This window comes from Anomaloglossus baeobatrachus, chromosome 2, assembly GCF_048569485.1.
Source record: "Anomaloglossus baeobatrachus isolate aAnoBae1 chromosome 2, aAnoBae1.hap1, whole genome shotgun sequence".
In the NCBI taxonomy this organism is placed as follows: Eukaryota; Metazoa; Chordata; class Amphibia; order Anura; family Aromobatidae; genus Anomaloglossus; species Anomaloglossus baeobatrachus.
This window is the reverse complement of record NC_134354.1, coordinates 474,538,393-474,558,036: the sequence shown is the minus strand read 5'-3', so window position 1 is coordinate 474,558,036 and position 19,644 is coordinate 474,538,393. Positions and strand designations below refer to the sequence as shown.

Here is a 19,644-nt window from a genome sequence, read left to right as displayed (position 1 = left end):
AAACTGGTGCTTTTCTGCCAGAGAGGGTTGCTCCTCTGATACTGGCGGATTGAGATCCAGTACAGAATTAATGGAAGCAATCAAGTCACTAAGTTCTGAGTCACCCTCGGAAAGGTCAATGGGGCACATGGAGTTAGCCTCCGAGCCCCCTGTAAAGGCATCCTCCTCATCTTGCGAGTCAGCTCTTGAATCAGAACCGCGGGATGAGGAGGGAGGGGAAACCCTGCGGCGCCTCTTAGGAGGATGGGGTCTGTGCCCTGATGATGAATCCTCTGTGAGCTCCAGTGGACGGACGTCAGATGATAGAGATCCTAAAGGACCCTTAGCAAGAGCATTAGAGGCACCCTGTGAAGGGGGCTGATGCATATTCATCAAAGTCCTGGACAGAAGTCCCATGGACTCAGCAAATGACTGTGAGATAGACCTAGAGAAGGACTCTACCCAGGCCGGGGGTTCAGCCACAGGTGCAGAAGCAGCCTGAGAGACCACTGGGCGGTGTTGTGTGCCCTCCAGATCCCGAAGCCCGGACCCCCAATGCGCAGCACCTCAGCAGGGATGCAGAGTGCAGAACGGCCCAGCGCAGAGTGAACCCTGTGCAAGAAAATGGCCGCCGGAGCGAAGAGAGGGGGCGGGACAGGGGGCGTCCCTGTAGGAATGCGGAATCTGGAGGGCCATAGAGACCTGCAGGGGAGGAGTCACGCACAAGCAGTGGGGAGTGTCCCTCCACTGTGCAGGACGGCCGCCGGGAGGAGCCGTGCCTGTCCCTCTGCATGAGTGACATGCGAGGGCAGGAAACAGAAACTAGGCCTCCGGCGAAGCCGGGGCCTAAATTTGAGCAGCAAGGCCGACGCGCAGGCACCATCGGCGCGGTTCTCGGGCGAAAGCCAGAGAACCCGCCGGAAATGCCAAAAACAAGTACAGCAAACACACTCTCCCCATACAATAAAGGACAGGGACCCCCAACATATGAACGTCTCAGGTACTTAGCTGCTGAGACGCAGGGCCAGGTCCCTGGGGATGAGTGCTCCGGTCCAGCAGAGTCCTGAAGGGGCTGTGGACGGAGACCGGTCTCCTGGCCAGGTATGGAGACCGCGCTGGCTCCCACTTCAATCCAGAGCCCCGGAGGGATGGTGAAGGAGCACGGCATGTAAGGCTCCAGCCTTGGAAATCAACCTTACAACACCACCGACACAGTGGGGTGAGAAGGGACATGCCGGGAGTCCAGAAGTGGACCCGCACTTTCCAAAAAACAAAAAATTATATGAGAATGCATGTGTGGATGTATGCCTCCTGAACACAAAGCGATAAACTGGCTGGGACTGGCTCACCAGGGGGTGTATAAGCTCAGAGGGAGGAGCTACACTTTTAGGTGTAGTACTTTGTGTGTCCTCCGGAGGCAGAAGCTAAACACCCAAGGTCTGGGTCTCCCAAAGGAACGATAAAGAAAAAACACATGACTATGAGACTATGAGCTCCCAGACTATGAGAAAGAAGATTCTCTGGTCTGATGAGATGAAGATAAAACTTTTTGGTGATAATTCTAAGTGGTATGTGTAGAGAAAACTAGGCACAGTGAAAAATGGTGGTGGCAGCATCATGCTATGGGGGTGTTTTTCAGCTGCAGGGATAGAACGACTGGTTACAATTGAAGGAAAGATGAATGCGGCCAAATACAGAGATATCCTGAGAGAAAACCTCTTCCAGAGTGCTCTGGATCTCAGACTTGGCCGAAGGTTCACCTTCTAACAAGACAATGACCCTAAGCACACAGCTAAAATAACAAAGGAGTGGCTTCAGAACAATTCTGTGACCATTCTTGATTGGCCCAGCCAGAGCCCTGACCTAAACCCAGTTGAGAATCTCTGGATAGACCTCAAAATGAAATATGGCTGTCCACCAACGTTCACCATCCAACCTGATGGAACTGGAGAGGATCTGCAAGGAAGAATGGCAGAGGATCCCCAAATCCAGATGAAAAACTTGTTACATTATTCCCAAGAAGACTCATGGCGGTACTAGCTCAAAAAGGTGCGTCTACTCAATACTGAGCAAAGGGTCTGAATACTTATGGACCATGTGATATTTCAGTTTTTCTTGTTAAATAAATTTGCAAAAATGTCTACATTTCTGTCTTTTTCTGTCAATATGAGGTGCAGAGTGTACATTAATGAGAAAAAAAAATGAACTTTTTGAATTTACCAAATGGCTGCAATGAAACAAATAGTGAAAAATAGAAAGGTGTCTGAATACTTTCCATACCCACTGTATATTTGCCTCCGGTGTTGGCGTTGCTCCAGCGGTGTCGGGACTGGCTCCCCCGGGGCTCATGTGATACCTGTGGCCAATTAGTGCTGACTTCATTGCCCCTTCCTTTGGACAAATCCAGACATCCGGAGGAATTGAGAGCTGTGGCTGCTCTCTTACTTCCTCTCTATATCAATTACATCTAAAGAAGGAGAGAGTAAAGCTAGTGCCAACTGGCCACAGGGATCGCCCGAGAGAGCCAGTGACAAAACCACTGGAATGACACTGGCACCGGAGGTGAATAGAAGTGTCATTTTAGTGTGAGGAAACATAAGAATTGAGAAGGGGGTTGCCTAAATAGTGGGTAACCATTTTAAAAATATAATAAAATAAACGTTAACATCGTTGAAGTAGGACGATAAAAAAAATAAGCTTACCTTTCTCCTCACTTCGGGCTCAGCTTGACTTATCTTTTCATACCAGATTTCAAACATTCCATCTTTGCATTCTTCTAACCACAGGAGATTCTGTCTGTAATCGGCTCTCTCATCTTCCTCCTCCCACTGACTAAAATATGAAATGGAACACATGAAACACACACAGACCCATTTCATTAGAAGTTAATTCAACACAGGGTGAAATGTGGGGGGAATAGAGTGATGCTAATCTGTAGGACTGCTGTCCTCAAAGTTTACTACAAAAATAAAATGTATGCTTAATTTTCACACTTTTGAGACCTCTTTTTTGGGCAAGAGCACCGATTAATATGGATAAACTACATACCGAATTATTCGTTTTATAAGACGCACCGGATTATAAGATGCATCCCAATTCTAGAGATAAAAAAAGGTAAAAAAATTAAAAATAAAAATGGGGTCAGTCTTATAATCCGGTGTTGTCTTACCGGAGGGGGACAGCAGTGGTGATGAAGCAGGGTCACGGGAGGCAGCCGCGGCGGGTCCGTGGTGGCAGCGGCGGTCAGTGGCGGCAGGCGCAGAGTCCCTGTGGTGGAGCAGGCCGATGCAGTGAGTGTCCCAATGTGTCTGCGGTCCCGGTCCTGGAGCGGCGCATGCGGAGATGGAGCTCTCATTCAAGAGCTCCATCTGCGCACATGCTGACTCCCGGCAGCATCATTTGAAACTGGGACCGCAGACACACTGGGACACCTGCCGCCCGCACGCAGCCACAGGCACCCGGCTGCCGCACAAACAGCCCCCGGTAAGCTATATTCGGATTTTAAGATGCACCCCTCATTTTCCTCCCACATTTTTGGGAGGAAAAGTGCGTCTTGTAATCCGAAAAATACGGTATATAATTATTATAAAATACATAAGAAATAACACTTTCTGGTCATTATTTGACTTGTATTCTACATTTTCTAACAGATTCTCCACACTCTCCTTGCCTCTGATGTTTATAGAAGAAATAGTCAGTTGATCGCTCAGTGAAAACAGAACTGTAAACAGATTTGAGCAGTTATTGAGAGTGAATAACTAATGCAGGAGAGAAGTCACTAATATGTGGAGAAAAAAAAAAGCATATAATATATATTACAAAGTACCTTAAACTCACTATTGTATTATAAAAGATATGCGTGTAGCTACTACTTAAAAGGAAAAGTTAGTTAAATCTTAATTTTAATTCCTATATTAGAATGATTTAGTAATTCTGTTTGGATTTAGACGTTGGTAACAAGAGCACAATTTGTTCTAGAGATGAAAATAGATTTCTCACCTCACTACACTGTCATGGGTGCTTATGTTCTCCTGAGACATTGACAGAAGTAATTCTGGAAGATCAATACTTTGAAAGAATGACAGATCTTGTGGCTCCCAGCTCATATCCAACATGTGTAGGAGTGTAGTCTGCACACATGATAAAGCGGGAAGAAGTGACCTAAGGGGGGGGAAAAAAAAAAGAATAACATCCATTAATAATGTGACATTGGCATGTATATCAGTTTTACGAAACAGAAGCAGACACTTTCCTTTTTTGCACATATAAATGGATTATCTGTTGAATGTCAGATATGACATTCATGAGACCAAGATGCTAATTTGTGAAATTCACAGATAATATACCTTCACACTTAGAAAATGAGCAAAAAAAGTTATGGATGTGAGGAAAGAAAAAAAAAAAAAGTCATAGAAAGCAAGGCTACCTAAAATACATAAACATTTGCTGGAGGCTTATCTCCCATCACAAAAAAAAGAAAGGATTAGGCATGTTAAAATCCAACATGACCAACCCTATTTTCCCCAATATGTCATTAGGGAAGACACCTCCACAGACATTATATGCCAGACTAGTGCTGCTGAAGTCTGTGTGAGGATGCGCTCACACGAACATGCCACTTGCACTATTATCAGATCACATCACCCGGTGCGGCTGGCTTCTCTCCTGATAGGAGTGGGTCTGCTGCATGTATTTCTACGCAGCTGAAACGCTCCTGTCCAGTGAGTGTGCGGCCCTACCGGGTAATGCCAATGCAAGACTCGCAGAGTCAATCGCAAGTGTGACTCCGGCCTTTGGCTGACATTTATCTAACAAATATTGATTTCGATCTAAACGGTTCATTGCTTTAAGTCCTGGCCTGTCACAATCCATGTACATTTAAAGAAGTAATTTCCAAAAAAAACCTTTCTCCAATTTTTGACCTTTTGTGACAAACAATTAATGTGAAAAACAAATCAGGAGACTGAAAGTTCGCCACTTCTACTTCTAGAAACCATCTGTAAGGCTCTTGCTGGTATATAACACATGAAACACTAAATCCCCAAATTATTGCTGAGACTTACCTGTCATTAAGGCCATTAAAACCCTTTACAGCATTGACTAAAAGCACGACAAGCCTGTAGTACGACTCCCGGACCTCCCTATGAAGCTCAGCTCCACAGCCTTCCAAGTGGCCAAAATAACTTTAAAGTCAAGAAGAAACAATATAAGTTATGTAGCTCTTTGTAGCAATTTTTTCTCAATGATTTTGCAGCATAATTTAGGCTCATTGTCTTCTTTTTTAACAGTAGACCATCCTTATCAGAACAATGACCCTCTATGTAAATCAATCATATTATTGGCATGGATTTTAGGTTAGGCATCATATTACACAGTACTGTACTTACTTCGTGAAGTCGTTCTGGCAGGCAAGCAGCTCCAATAAAAAGAGTACACAGGCGGGCTGAAAGAAATGGGGCTGCCCCAAAGTATCCAGACACTCCTGGATTATTTTCAGCACCTTAAGAATGCTTTCGGCTTGAGCTCTTCTGAGAGAGAGGACTTGCAGGACACTTGTGGGGAAAAAAATAAATAAATTGGATTGTTTTAGGATCTATTTCCATTCAGCCGTCAGAGTCTGTTCAATGGAAAAGCTACTGACACAGGACAAAAGTGGCCAGTTTTTGCTCTTATTTTACGCGCATTGCTAGAATTCCTCACCCACTTACATTAAGCGAGGAAGTGCATGTTTAAATGGACATGACTGCTCACTCCCGGTGCCGGAGAATCCTGACAGTGTGCGCCATGTGCACTGTGAGGCTACATGAGTTTGCAGTCAGAGTGACAGAGTGCCTGCAAACTTTTGTTAAAATCCCGGACAATCCCCTTTAAAGGTGGCTTTACACACTGCAACATTGCAAACGACATCGCTGTAACGTCACCGGTTTTGTGACGTTATAGCGACCTCCCCAGCGACATTGCAGTGTGTGAAACACATCAGCGACCTGGCCCCTGCTGTGAAGTTGCTGATCGCTACAAATCGTTCAGGACCATTCTTTGGTCCTTTGTTTCCCGCTGTGCAGCAAAGTCTCAGTGTGTAAAGGGGACTTTACAGCAACTTCGTTAGCGACTTCCCTTTCAAAAAGCTGCTTTACAACGTCCCCAATGACTAGCTAGGTCGTTCTGCAGGTCCGGATCGCTGTTGCGTCGTTGGCCAGGTTTGCCTGTTTGACAGCTCACCAGAGAATTTGTAGCGATCCCGGCCAGGTTGGGATCGCTGGTGGGATCACTAGAAAGTCTCAGTGTATAAAGGGGCCTTAAATCTGCCAGAGATGTGGGAAACTTTCATACAAGTTTAACAAGTGGAAAGAAAAAAAAAAAAAAAACCACAAAAAAAACATAAAATGACAAGGTTTTATTAGACATACATAAAAATTGTGACCAGGCAAAAGTAAAAAGACAACGCAAATCGTAATCCCATAAAATTGGTATGAGACAGGAAAAAATTATCCCACAGGGTGTACGGATGGTGTAACCAAATAAGTAATGCCTAAAGGTATGGGGTTGAGAGTATATAAATTGGGTAAAACACCCTAAGTCATTGGGTTATCCCTGATGTAATGCTGTACCTCACAATGGAGCTTGGCAAACTAATAAACGGAAATGGCACCCCCAATTTACGTCAACTTACTCTAAATGTTCCTATAGAAATGAAAATCCCATTGACTGTATAAAAAACAGCTATAGAAGCTCAAGATGTACTTGGTAACTGGGCTTGGTCAAACATACATATATAAAAAGGAAACAACCATAAAAACACGTGTTGGTAACAAAAATAAGTGTAAGGCTATATGCCCACGCTGCGGAAAATGCACGGATTTTTTGCAGAAAAGCCGTGGATTTTCCAGAAATCTGCAGCACAGCTACTCCCTAACCATTTCTATGGCATTTGGGAAATGCTGTGCCCACGCTGCGGATTTTTCCGCAGTGGAAATCATGCGGATTTTCGTGCGGAAAAATCTGCAGCATGTCAATTATTGTTGCGGATTTCTCCGCAGGGTACCATATACTTACATGCCTCACCGGAGTCACTTTCTCTGTTCGGTGCACAGGAGCGCGGTGAATCCAGGTACAGGAAGGAAGAGGTGGGCGGAGCCTGCACAAGCTCCGGTCATGTGACAGCCGGAGCTAGTTCAGGCCCGCCCACCTTCTCCTGCAGACGCTGAGAGAGTGACCCGGCTGCCGGAAAGCGAGGTGCTGCATGATGGAGGTAAGTATGAACTCCCCCGATCACTGCAGCACTTGTTCTGCATTGAGGATGCAGTGCCGAAGCCATGGTACTGTATCCTCAATGCAGAATGCCCGCACCATATCCGCAGGACATTTCGCAGCATGGAAACAGACAAAAGTTGTGGTGCAGTTTCCTGGGAGCTCCTGCGGAATGTCCTGCGGATATATCCGCAGGACACTGTCCCCGTGGGCACATAGCCTAGGGGTATGTGCCCACAATCAGGAAACGCTGCGTTCAGAACGCAGCAAGTCCTGACCGGGGGGGGCTGTGCATCTCTTCCGAAGGAGAACACAGCTATCAGTACCCACGATCGGGGTTCAGTGCCCTGTGGTCTCTCACTTGTGTTCTCCCTACGGAGGACGCAGGCAATTCCGAAACAAACAATTGACGTGCTGAGGTCTGGAAACCCAGAATAATGAGGGAGAGAATGTTGTAATGCATTTTTATTACTTTCTGCAAGTCAAAAGTTTCCATCCATCCGTTTCATTAGTGTTTGGTACCACTGCCCTTAAACTGTATGACTAGGGTGAAATGTTTTGGATATCCTTCCACAAGCCTCTCACAATAGTTGGTAGGAATTTGGGCCCATTCCTCCTGACAGAACTGGTGTAACTGAGCCATGTTTGTAGGTCGCCTTGCTCGCACTGGCCTCTTCAGCTTTGCCTATAAATTTTCAATAGGATTGAGATCAGGGTTTTGTGATGGCCGCTCCAAAACATTGACTTTGTTATCCTTAAGCCACTTAGTAACCAGTTTGGCAGTATGCTTTTGTTCTTGGGTTGATATGCACATGTCTGACCAAAGCACGCTCATCTCTGGTACACAAAACCAGTCTCCTTCCTGAGTGTTATGATGGCTGACATTCCCATCTTGTTTGTACTTGCGTAAAATTGTTTGTACAGATGAACAAGGCACCTTCAGGTATCTGGAAATTGCACCCAAGGATGAACTAGACTTGTGAAAGTCCACAATTCTCTTCCCATGATGCTACACAAAGAAGCCGTGTGTTTCAGGTGTGCATTAAAACACATGCACAGGTATGTCTCTAATTTACTCAGATGTTGCCAATAAACCTATCAGAAGCTTCCAAAGACATGACATCATCATATGGCCTGTCCCATATTGTTTAAAGGCATCCTACTCTTACGGTATGTACACTTTTGACTTTGCTGCAGAAAGTAATAAAAATGCCTTAAAACATTCTCTCTCTTTCTCATTATTCTGGCAATGGCAAATATAAATAATTTTGGTTCCTAATTGACCTAAAATGGGAAAAGTTTATTCTAATTTCATGTCAGATAGTGAGAAAAACATGCATGGGTGTCTTTTTATGTAGTGTATGTAAACTTCTGGTTTCAACTGTACATGACTCATGTTGGTGATAAATTTACTGTAGTAAAATGGTACCTTCACTACTTCCATCATGTAGCTGAAGTGCAGCACAGATTCATCTAAACTAAAACCTGAGATTCTTCGATGAGAAACAGAACAGACTTTTATAGGACATTTCATAACTTTCCCAAATTCTTATGAAAAAATATTCAGCATATTCTGCATTGAACCGCTGTACTCAATTTATTATATATTTTAGGAGTCTGAGTCATCCCATTTTATACCGACTCCAACTCAGACTCCTCCAAAATAGACACAGACTACGTGACTACGACTGCACAGCTCTGGTACCAACTAGATATATACAAAAGAGTTAAGTATGTTGGTCTCTCATTGAGACCATGAGGTTTAGCTCGTTTTACATATTAAAAAATAATAAACAAGAAATGGGAGGACACAAGGGACGCCAACAAGCTATTCATAGAAAAGGTGAGCATTTAATTCTGTCATTGAGACCATGAGGAGTCTGAAATCTCAATGTAAATATCCACCGACACTCTTTTTGTAAGATTTTTTTTATTCCAATCCCCTTTTCTGGGGTTTGGTCTGTTTGACTTCAATGATACAAAAGCATGTCTAGCAATAGGGGTGTCTCCTATGTCTGATGTCCCCAAGAAGCCAACATATCTGTCTACTTAGTTCCCTTGTAGTCTTCCCTATTTAGTTTAATAGTCAGGTACAGGTGGCCATAAAAATAAACCCCAGTACTTTTTTCAGTTGGCAAAATCCCTCATGTAGAAATGACTACTGGTATTGGTATTTGCCCTGATGAAGGACTTTGTGGGTGCCACCCAATTGCAATAACAGCAATTACACACAGAAAAGTTGTGCTCTGGCTGGTCTCCAATAGAACCACCTTCCCTGAAGGGACAAGGAGGTAGGACATTGCTGACGTCTGGATCTGCTAACTGGATACTTCAGTGTTTGCGAAGTACACTATAAACCCTGTCTGACTGGTTGTCAAAAGGTTCCAATGACCCGAAGGGGACCTTTTTATCATCACACTGACCTTAGGTATAAATAGAGAATGTCTGATTTTTTCCTTGGCATTATGAAAGGATATTTTTAGGACATTGTATAGGTAACCGCTCTCCTGAAACCTGTCTCTGAAGTCCATCGATTGTGCTGAGAAGTCCTGTTCACCCAATCACTTCTTTTTAACTCTTATATACTGCCCTTTGGAACTACTGCTTTTTAGGGGGACAGGATGGAAACTGTCCTATCTCAAAAGACTGTTTGTCAAAGTTGGTTTCCAATAGATTCTAGCAGAGAGGGTTCCCTTCTCATTTTTGGTCAACAGGACATCCAACAAGGGGAGGCGATTACTATTTGTGTCGTCTTTTACCTTTGCCTTGTAACAATTTTAATGTATATCTAATAAAACATTGAGATGCGGTATATGACCTTTGACACATTCAGAGCAGGAATGAATGTGTCACATGAATTTATGTCTTTTTACATCAATTAACAAATGTGCTCCTCAGAGTATTCGGGGGCATCACAACTCTGGACCAGACCCCAATCTGAGGACAATAAAACTTTCACACTGCTTATCTATGAACTACAGCAATATTTATGGCCACAACAGTTTGTCCTCTTGCCATACTGATAGTTATGCTTCATATAACTTGTCTTATTTACTGCTCTATTCTATGTCTTGTTGTGTATAAATATGTGACTCTTCAGATTTTGGGTTATACTGATCCTGATGAAGAGACCTGAGTAGTCTCGAAAGCTTGCTATTATTACTATCTTTTCAGTTAGCCATTAAAAGGTATCAACCACTCAGGACCCTCAGTTCTTTTAATATTTTTTTTCACTAAGATTTTTTCACTTATTGAATCAGTTTTTTGGATCCCTTTCCAATCACATTTTTACGATCTCTACCCTTTGGGTGGCGCGCATATCTAAGCTACTCTACATAAATACAGTCAGACATGCCCCTATGTGAACGACCCAAAAAATAGCACTAAATAAAGAGAGACTTTAAAAAGAAACAAAAAAGACAACACTCGGAAGCAGCGGAAAGAACATAAGAGCACAAACTGACCACTTTTGACCTGGCAACATCTGAGATGGATAATAATATTTAATCATTTATATAGCGCTGTTAATTCCGCAGCGCTTTACATACATTGGCAACACTGTCCCTATTGAGGCTCACAATCTAGGTTCCCTATGAGTATGTTTTTGGAGTGTGGGAGGAAACGAGAACCTGGAGGAAACCCACACAGACACTGGGAGAACATACAAACTCCTTGCAGATGGTGTCCTTGGTGGGATTTGAACCCAGGACCCCAGCGCTGCAAGACTGCAGTGTTAACCACTGAGCCACCGTAACGCCCTCATGGATGTCACTGTATTCCATTCATCACAGGCTTCAATTAAATGTATATTTTCTGAGCCCTCCCTGCTATATACATTTATTGACGGCAAATAACACTGTGTAAAAAGAGCCTTACAAACACAAGACTTATAAAGTAAGCTGAAGTAAGACATTTTAATGGTAATGGCTTCTAACAAAGCTTTTGTTTTGAGAATGACTTTAAACTTCCTAATTATTCTAATCTCCCCTCCCTGCGGTCTCAAATACCTACATTAGCTTCACTTTTCAGTATTGTAGGTTCTCTCATATTAAAAATTCTTTCCTTATAAAAGGATAATTAGAACACGTTTCTATGGATGAGTGATCTGCTTTGATCATTTTATGCTGGCATTTTTCATAATACCTCTGCTAAAAGCCTCAAGGTCTAAAAATAACAAATGTGAAGGAACGTTTTCAGTCTTTACCTTTCATGGGAAATTGTTGGATCCTTTACAAAATCTAAGATGTTCTTCACAATGGGATACTTTTCCTTTACAGATGGCAACACTTTTGCTTCTTCCATGGAACGAAATGAGAGCAGCCGTAGCCTTGCCCGATTAAACGGAGCCTTACGAGTCGGGGTAGGGGGAGGAGAGGCAGATTCGTCTGGTTTTTCACCTGTTTTTATCTGAGTACCAACTGGGGTCTCGTATTTATGTTCTTCAGATTTTACTTCGCATTCTTGCTTTTTTTGAGAATCCGGCTCAGGCACTTGAAACTTTCCAATCAGACCATGATGAGCGGAATCGGGAGAGGCATTAATGGGTGAGGCACTTGAAGCTTGAAAGTCTGCCTCCACAATTGACCCTTTCCGCTGACTGTTTAACAGAAAATCGTCATCTGCAGAAATGGAGCTGTCTAATGGTGGCCTTGATGTAGGTAGAAAACTCAAGAGTAAAAGACACTTCTCAATGCACTGTTTTGCTGTAGAAAAAAAGCATATATTACATACAGACATATTCAATTAGTAAAGTTGAATACAGGTTAATGTCAATCTCTCATGGTAAAGTGGGTTTAATATAGTGTAAAATTAGTCAGAGAACAGCTTCTTCTGATTGTTAAGTGCCAAGTTAGAAAGTAATGTTGCCAAAAGGTCTGCAAGTGCAATGTCCTAGGTTGTCTTCACACAATATAGCTACGATTTGCCTGGAACAGGGAGTGCATGGCAGGTAGATTTTATTTGCAGCAAGGACAAAGTTTTGTGATTCAACAAAGCAAAACGTTATTATGCACCAGCCTTACGTATACTGAGGCAAACTATTCTCAGTGCAGAGCCTACTGTGGATCTGCTTTAACGTAACAGGGTTGTCTCAAGGAAGACATTGATTGCATACCACAAAGATATGCCACCATCGTCTGATTATTGGTGGATATAGAGCACATTGTAATTGACAACATCAGATTGGTGGGGATCCAATTCTCAGCACTCCGGGAGAAACACATAGATCTGTTGCTTTCATGATCAAAGAGGGTCCAGCTGTGGCACCCCTATTTATCAAACATTTATCACCTATCTTTTGGGAAGCTGGTAAGTTGTAATTATGGGACAACTTCTGTTAAGGGCCATTTACCCTGCAAGATTATTACGAAGCAGCGATTCTAGGAACACCCTTTTCCCGGTAATCTTTAAGTCTAAACAGGCTTCTCATCACAAGATGAATGAGCAAAACATTCGTTGGTCAGGTGACTTTTTTTGTGTTGCACAAAAGATCATTGTTCTTGGCAGTGCATCACCCAGTGTAAACAGGACATGTATTGCGGTCATCGCCCAGTGTAAACAGGACTTGTATGGCCGGCATTAACCAGTGTAAACAGGACATGTATTGTTGTCATTGGCCAGTGTAAATAGGACTTGTATAGCCGAAGACAATGAGAGCCTGCACACTGCTCTATTACACATCATTCAGTCCGCATCTGAAGCAAAGTTGTCCTATGTAAACAGGCTACTAATTGACCACCGATTGGTAAATATTTCCCAACTGGTAGTAGTAGTTTAACGCCCAACAAACCCCAAGAAAAACTAAACAGTACAATATAAAATAATCTTACCTAAGGTGTCTGGGTTAATCTCTGCTCCATCAACAACAAGCTTATCACTTCCACCTATATGCAGAGATTTCTGCTTCATCTCTAGCTGTACAGGTTATGAAATGAAACAATTAAAATGCCTGATAATAACAGTTATGGAAACACAGAATAAAGATCAATGCATGCAATAAAAACAGATTCTTACCATCCATATTCTAATCCCATCTGCCAGAGCATACACCTGGGCAAATTCTTCACTTAAACCAAGATTGCCACTACTGACAACTGGAAGGAATGAAAAAAAATTAAAATGTTTTATTTTACAGAGCACATTAGTATATTTTTATCAGACTTTAACCTTTTTAAGAAGAAGTACATGCAGCAATTAAATCCTCCCCAGAAAGGTTTAGCTTCAGAAAATCAATTTATCAACATTTAGTCTATGACCACATGGCTACTGTAGCCACAATAGTGTTCACACAGCCAAAGATCACTGTGTGCGGCTGTGAAATTGTAGCAGATTGCCAGTCAATGGAGTCCTATTGTGATCAGCAAGATTCCGCAACAAACAAGCAAAAAGTCAGAACCAGTTGGACCTTTGATGACTTGTCACAGATAACAATGCTTCCCCATTCACGTGCATTATGCTGCAGCGTCATGCAGCGATCTTTGACAGCATCGCCGCAGTCATGGCAAGAGTAGCCGTGAAGCCACAACCTAATGGCCGCGGAAGGCTACAGCCAACTGCACATTTATTATGAAAATGATTAGTGTCTCTCCATTTTAACTAGTACAGTTGTATCTCGGTTTTCGTTGATTTTCTCCACTAAAGATTTGCCTCGTTTTTTTGCTGGGCCCCGTTTATTTGTTTGTTTTTGTTTGTACGCCCACGTTACTACGCTGCTAATTTTGCGAGAACTAAGGCTATGTGCCCACGGTGCTTTTTTTCAGCACAAAAAAAGCTGCTTTTTTCTGTGCTTCTTTTCATGCTTTTATGCTTTTTTTCATGCTTCTTTTCATGCTTTCATGCTTATTTTCTTGCTTCTTTTCATGCTTTTTTTCTTGCTTTTCTTCATGCTTCTTTTCATGCTTCTTTTCATGCTTTTTTTCCTGCTTTTTTTCCTGCTTCTTTTCATGCTTTTTTTGTTACTATTGAATGCTTGTTTCAGCTCATTAAAGTTGGATGTGAAAAAAAGGTGTTCTGATGTCATTTCCTTGTTCAGCCCATTTTTTTCAATCTCCATTTTGGAATAAAAGTGACAGGAAAATGATGATCTATTAGATCGTTTACCAGCACCGCTATTTACCGGCTCATGCAGGTGAATAGCGGTGCCGGGAATCAGGTGCTCGGAGATCACCGTTGCTATAGCAACCTGCTCATTAGGTTACTATGGCAACAGTGGTAGCGGTGATGTCACCGCTTACCAACCTGCAGTCTCTGCTAACTCATTGAGTGATTAGACAGCACGGGGATTTGAAGCGTTCTTCCTCCCTCGTGCTTTCTGATATAGCAGAGCTAGATCGGTGACAGAAGACCAGGATTGAGGAGGGGTGAGAGGGAGTAAAAAAATGGAGTCCCTAAGTGTGTCTGTGTATTTATTTTTAATAAAGTATTTTTTGTGTGGTGTCTTTTTTTTAACCCTTTATTGGAGATTCTTAATATCCGGGTCAAACTTGGCTTCACATTAAGAATCTCGGGCTTAATACCAGCTGGTAAAACAAAGCTGGTATTAACCCCTTATTACCCAGCGTGCCACCTGGCACCATGTCCACTGGAAGAGTTGGATACAGCGCCAAAAGATGGCGCTTCTATGAAAGCACCATTTTCTGGGGCAGCTGAGGAGCTGTTGGGCCACTCAGCGTTGCGGTTTCCAGTCCCCAGCTGTCTGGTTGTACCTGGCTGGACACAAAAATTGGGCTAAGCCCATGGAATTTTTTTTTTAATTTTTTGGCAAAAAAACTCAAGAAAAAAGGGCTTAACTGGATTTTTCATTGCCAGTGAAGGTAACACCAAGCAGGAGGGGTTAGCAGCCAGTAGCTGTTTAAGTTACCCTAGCAATAGAAAATACAGCGAGAGCCTAAGCATTTTTTTTTTTACTCCTAACCCTTTTGGGTTGTGTGTTTGTTTTTTTTGTTTTTTTTTAATGAATAAAAAAAAAAAAAATCGACATGGGCTTCGCCATATTTTTGTATGCCAGCCAGGTACAGCAGGCAGGTACGGGTGGCCTCCAACCCCCAGCTGCCTATTTGTACCCAGCTGGGAACCAAAAATATAGGGAAGCCCTTTTTTTAATTATTTCATAAAATAATTTAAAAAAAAAAAACGACATGGGCTTCGCCCAATTTATGTGTCCAGCCAGGTACAACTAGGCAGCTGGGGACTGGAATCCGCAGTACAGGGTGGCCCAAGCTTTCTGGGCCCCCCCACTGTGAATTGCAGTCCGCAGCTGCCCCAGAAAATGGCGCATTCATAGGAAGCGCCATCTTCTGGTGCTGTATCCAACTCTTCCAGCGGCCCTGGTATCGGGTGGCTCACTGGGTAATAATGGGGTTAGGGCCAGCTTTGTATTATCAGCTGGCCCTAAGCCTGAAATTCATGGTGTCGCGCCAATATTAGACATAGCCACCATGAATTTCTAGTAAAGATAAAAAAAACACAACACAGAGATAAATATTTTTTATTAGAAATAAAACACAACACAATTAGTGACTCCATCTTTATTGAACTAAAGAACCCCCCTAAGCTATAGTCCTGGGTCGAGGGTCCCTTGATGTCCAATCCGAATCCAATATCATCTGATTGAAAGGCAAACTGATCAGATGATGACACATCATCTGATCGGTTTGCCTTCTGATCAGATGATATTGGATTCAGGTCTTTGAACCTGACACAGGTTCAAGGACCTGAAACAGATTACACATCAGCTGATTGTCTAAAAGTCCCATGGGCTCCAGGACCCGCTGGTAAGCAGCTGATGCTATCACCTGATAGCATCATCCGATCGTTTACGTCCAGGGAAGATCAGCTGATTCATCATCTGCTTGTTAAAAAGCTGGCAAGCTGTTCACCGCTGGACGTAAACAATCAGCTGCTTACCGGGAGGTCCTGGAGCCCATCGGACGTGACCCAGGAGACTGCAGAGAGGTGAGTAAGGTGAAGAGTTCATGCCAGCAGCGGATCTCCTACATGAACTGTATTCAACTTGTGACATCCCCGGACCTCCCTGTAGAGTGGTGTCGGTAAAACACTGCAAGAATACTGAATGTCTGGTGCAAGGCACAAGGTGAACACAGTTCATGCAGGAGGATCACCGGGGTTTTTCGGGGTTCACCTTGACGTCAGTGGGGGTTGCCTGCATTTATGTGGCATAGGCTGTGCACCAGGCATTCAGTATTCTTGCGGTGTTTTACCGCGACATCTCTTTGCAGGGAAGTCCGGGGATGTCAGGAGGCGAATACAATTCATGCTGGAGAATTACCGGGTGCTTTCCTGGAGATCCCCCGCTGGGATTAACTATTCACCTTGTGACGTCAGCGGGGGTCCCTGCATTGTTTAATGCCACAGGTCACTGCAGAGAAGTTCGGGATGTCACAATGTGAATACAATTCATGCAGGGGGATTACCGAGCAATGCCGCCCACATTCTTGGAGATCCCCGCTGGGATGAACGCTTTACATTGTGACATCAGCGGCGTTCCATGCATTGTTTACCGCGACACCTCGCTGTATAAGTTCGGGGATGTCACAAGGTGAATACAATTCATACAGGGGGATTACTGTGGGATTTCCTGGAGATCCCCCGCTGTGATGAACTCTTTACCTTGTGACGTCAGCGGGGGTCCCTGCAGAGGTGTCGCGCTAAACAATGGGAGATAAGATAACAGCTGCCGACCCTGGCTATGTGGCTTTCTTCTATGAAGGAATCTACATAGCCATAGCTTTCTTTTCTCCCTAAAAAAGCCCAAACGCATAAAATATAAAGCAACGTGGGCATTACACATGCGTTTTTTCTTGCTTTTTTCCCTGACTCCATTGAAGTCAATTGGGGAAAAAAGCAGGAAAAAACGCTAAAACAATTGACATGTTGCTTCTTTTTTCAGCAAGAAAAAAAGCAACTGAAAAAGAAGCAACGTGGGCACAGCAAGTCCTGATTCTCATAGACTTTGCTGGGATGCTTTTTCCTTGCTTTTATTGATTAAAAAAAGCAATGAAAAACGCTAGAAAAAACGCTGTAAAAACGCCCTGTGGGCACAAGGCCTAAGGGTGATCCACGCATTCTCCTGCTCTCTGTGGCATTGAGTGAGATTCACCCCGCTCATCAGTTTCAAAATGTATGTAACAAATGTCAGATAAAATGTATTTATTCTTTACATTACTATTTTATATTCATTTTATAATAATTTCTTATTGTTTTAAGTATTAAACACTATTCTCTATAAAATGTGTTTTTGGTATGCAAGTGTTTAAAACGAATTAATTGGATTTACATTGATTCCTATGGAAATAATTGCCTCGGTATTCATTGATTGTATTCAGACGGATTATCAACAAAAACTGAGGTATCACTGTACATCTTATTTTTATTCATAAAATATCCTAAAACAGTAAAGTGCTCATTCTACTTCTACTCGTTTTAGGTGGTTACACAATGGGTTCTCAAATCCAAATCTGGAATACCAGTCGACATGAGTGTCTAATCTGCGTTTACTGCCACCTCCGCAGTAATAAACAATGCAAAGGGACAGAAGGACTAATAAAGAAAGAAACTAAAGATTCTCATTGGACATAATTCTACCACCCTGTATAGAAACTAACTAACTATATGTGTGGTCGTAACCATGGATAACTAAGGTCCTGCAATGTCCTGAACATGAGGTAAGAAACATAGTGAATCAGGAGAACTATACTACATTTCGAATTGGAGAAATTTAATATTATTATTATACCTACTACATATTGAGATAGGATTCTGGGCATGGAAATACCCCTTTAAGGCTATGTGCACACGCTGCATTTTTGTGATGACCACAAAGATGCATGTTATTGGCTCCAAAAAAACGCACCCGCGGAAAAAAAAAGCTACAGCTGAAGCTCACAACGAGCGCCATAGGACATGACTGTCCGCTATGAACTCCACAAAGTGACGTCACTCAGGTGATATGCGGTCACAGGTGGAAGACATAAGCTGATCACGCGGCTCACTTCAGTTGCTGCGTAGAGCTCACAGCGGGCAGTCATGTTCTATGGCTCTCGCTGTGAGCTTCAGATGTAACAGTGGTGGAAGCGTCATGGGACCTCATATGGATTATGTCGAATCTGCAAGGGTGTTTGGGGGGGGTTACTCAAGGGGTGAAAGAGGGTGCTTTTTGTCTTTTATTTCAAATAAAGGATTTGTTCGGTGTTTATTTTCATTTACATATTAATGATTGGGGCGTCTCAGACGCCTGCCATTTACTATATGATATAGAACCCGCCCATCGGCGTCTGTGATTGGAAACCTCAGACATGCTGCCACTCAGCGTGGGGGCTCGTCTGACTGCAACCAACAACCAATCACAGACGCCGGTGGGCGCGGGAAGCAGTGAATATGTATGAGCCTAATGAGCGACCTAGAAAGAAGAATGAGAGGCCGTGGGAGCAGTGTGACAGTCGCCCTGGTGAATCTGAGTATGAAGCGCTTGCTCCTAACCCTGTGCGCCGGATTCTGGTCCCCATAAACTTTATATGGGGACCGGCATCTGGGCAGATACTAGGGATCAATCCCTCGTTGACCCCGAGTCAGAGGAGAATTGATCTGCCAGTCCTACAAAATGCAGGGACAAAACGCAAAAAGAATTCACATGCTGCATCTTTGTGGTCACCACAAAGATGCAGCCAAAAAAACTGCAACGTGCACACAGCAAAAATACTATCTCATAGACTTTGCTGGGGAAGGAAATGCATGCAGTTATGGGACCAAAACTGCATTTGAAAAACACAGGGGGTAAAAAAACCCAAAAACCGCAGCGTGCAGACAAGGCCTGACTGTACCAATGACCTGGAAATTATATTATATATTTTATATGTGTATATATATATATCTATATATATCTATATCTCTATATATATAGATATATATATCTATATATATAGATATATATATCTATATATATATATATATATATAGATATATATATATATATATAGATATATATATATATATATATAGATATATATATATATATATATAGATATATATATATATATATATAGATATATATATATAGATATATATATATATATATATAGATATATATATATATATATATAGATATATATATATATATATAGATATATATATATATATATATAGATATATATATATATATATATATATTAGTGTAAGCAAAACACCTGGAGTGGATGCGGTTTCTTTTCAATTTTGAGTGGAGCTGGGTCATCACTAAATTGAAGAGACATTCACATTTGTTGCTATTGGAGCACAGTGTGTGAAATCTCTGCTTGTAGTCCAACTGAGCGTTTCTTCAGTCTTCTGTGGGGCATGACTTTCCAATGCTCCCTACCAAGTGCAACTTGGCAACTTTTCCAGCCTTTTAGCCACCTAAGACGC

The 19,644-nt window shown here is 42.6% G+C and overlaps 1 protein-coding gene across 1 annotated transcript in view; it reads right to left on the bottom strand.

The window, feature by feature from the left end:
• Window positions 1–19,644, bottom strand: part of ZZEF1 (zinc finger ZZ-type and EF-hand domain containing 1) — a 337,771-nt gene that overhangs the window by 83,946 nt on the left and 234,181 nt on the right. The window contains exons 27-33 of the mRNA XM_075336372.1: window positions 13,240–13,319; window positions 13,056–13,140; window positions 11,432–11,930; window positions 5,367–5,531; window positions 5,043–5,162; window positions 3,979–4,140; window positions 2,682–2,811 (exon numbers count right to left, since the gene is read on the bottom strand). Coding sequence (XP_075192487.1) covers window positions 2,682–2,811; window positions 3,979–4,140; window positions 5,043–5,162; window positions 5,367–5,531; window positions 11,432–11,930; window positions 13,056–13,140; window positions 13,240–13,319 — 1,241 coding nt within the window. The remainder of the gene's footprint in view (window positions 1–2,681; window positions 2,812–3,978; window positions 4,141–5,042; window positions 5,163–5,366; window positions 5,532–11,431; window positions 11,931–13,055; window positions 13,141–13,239; window positions 13,320–19,644) is intronic.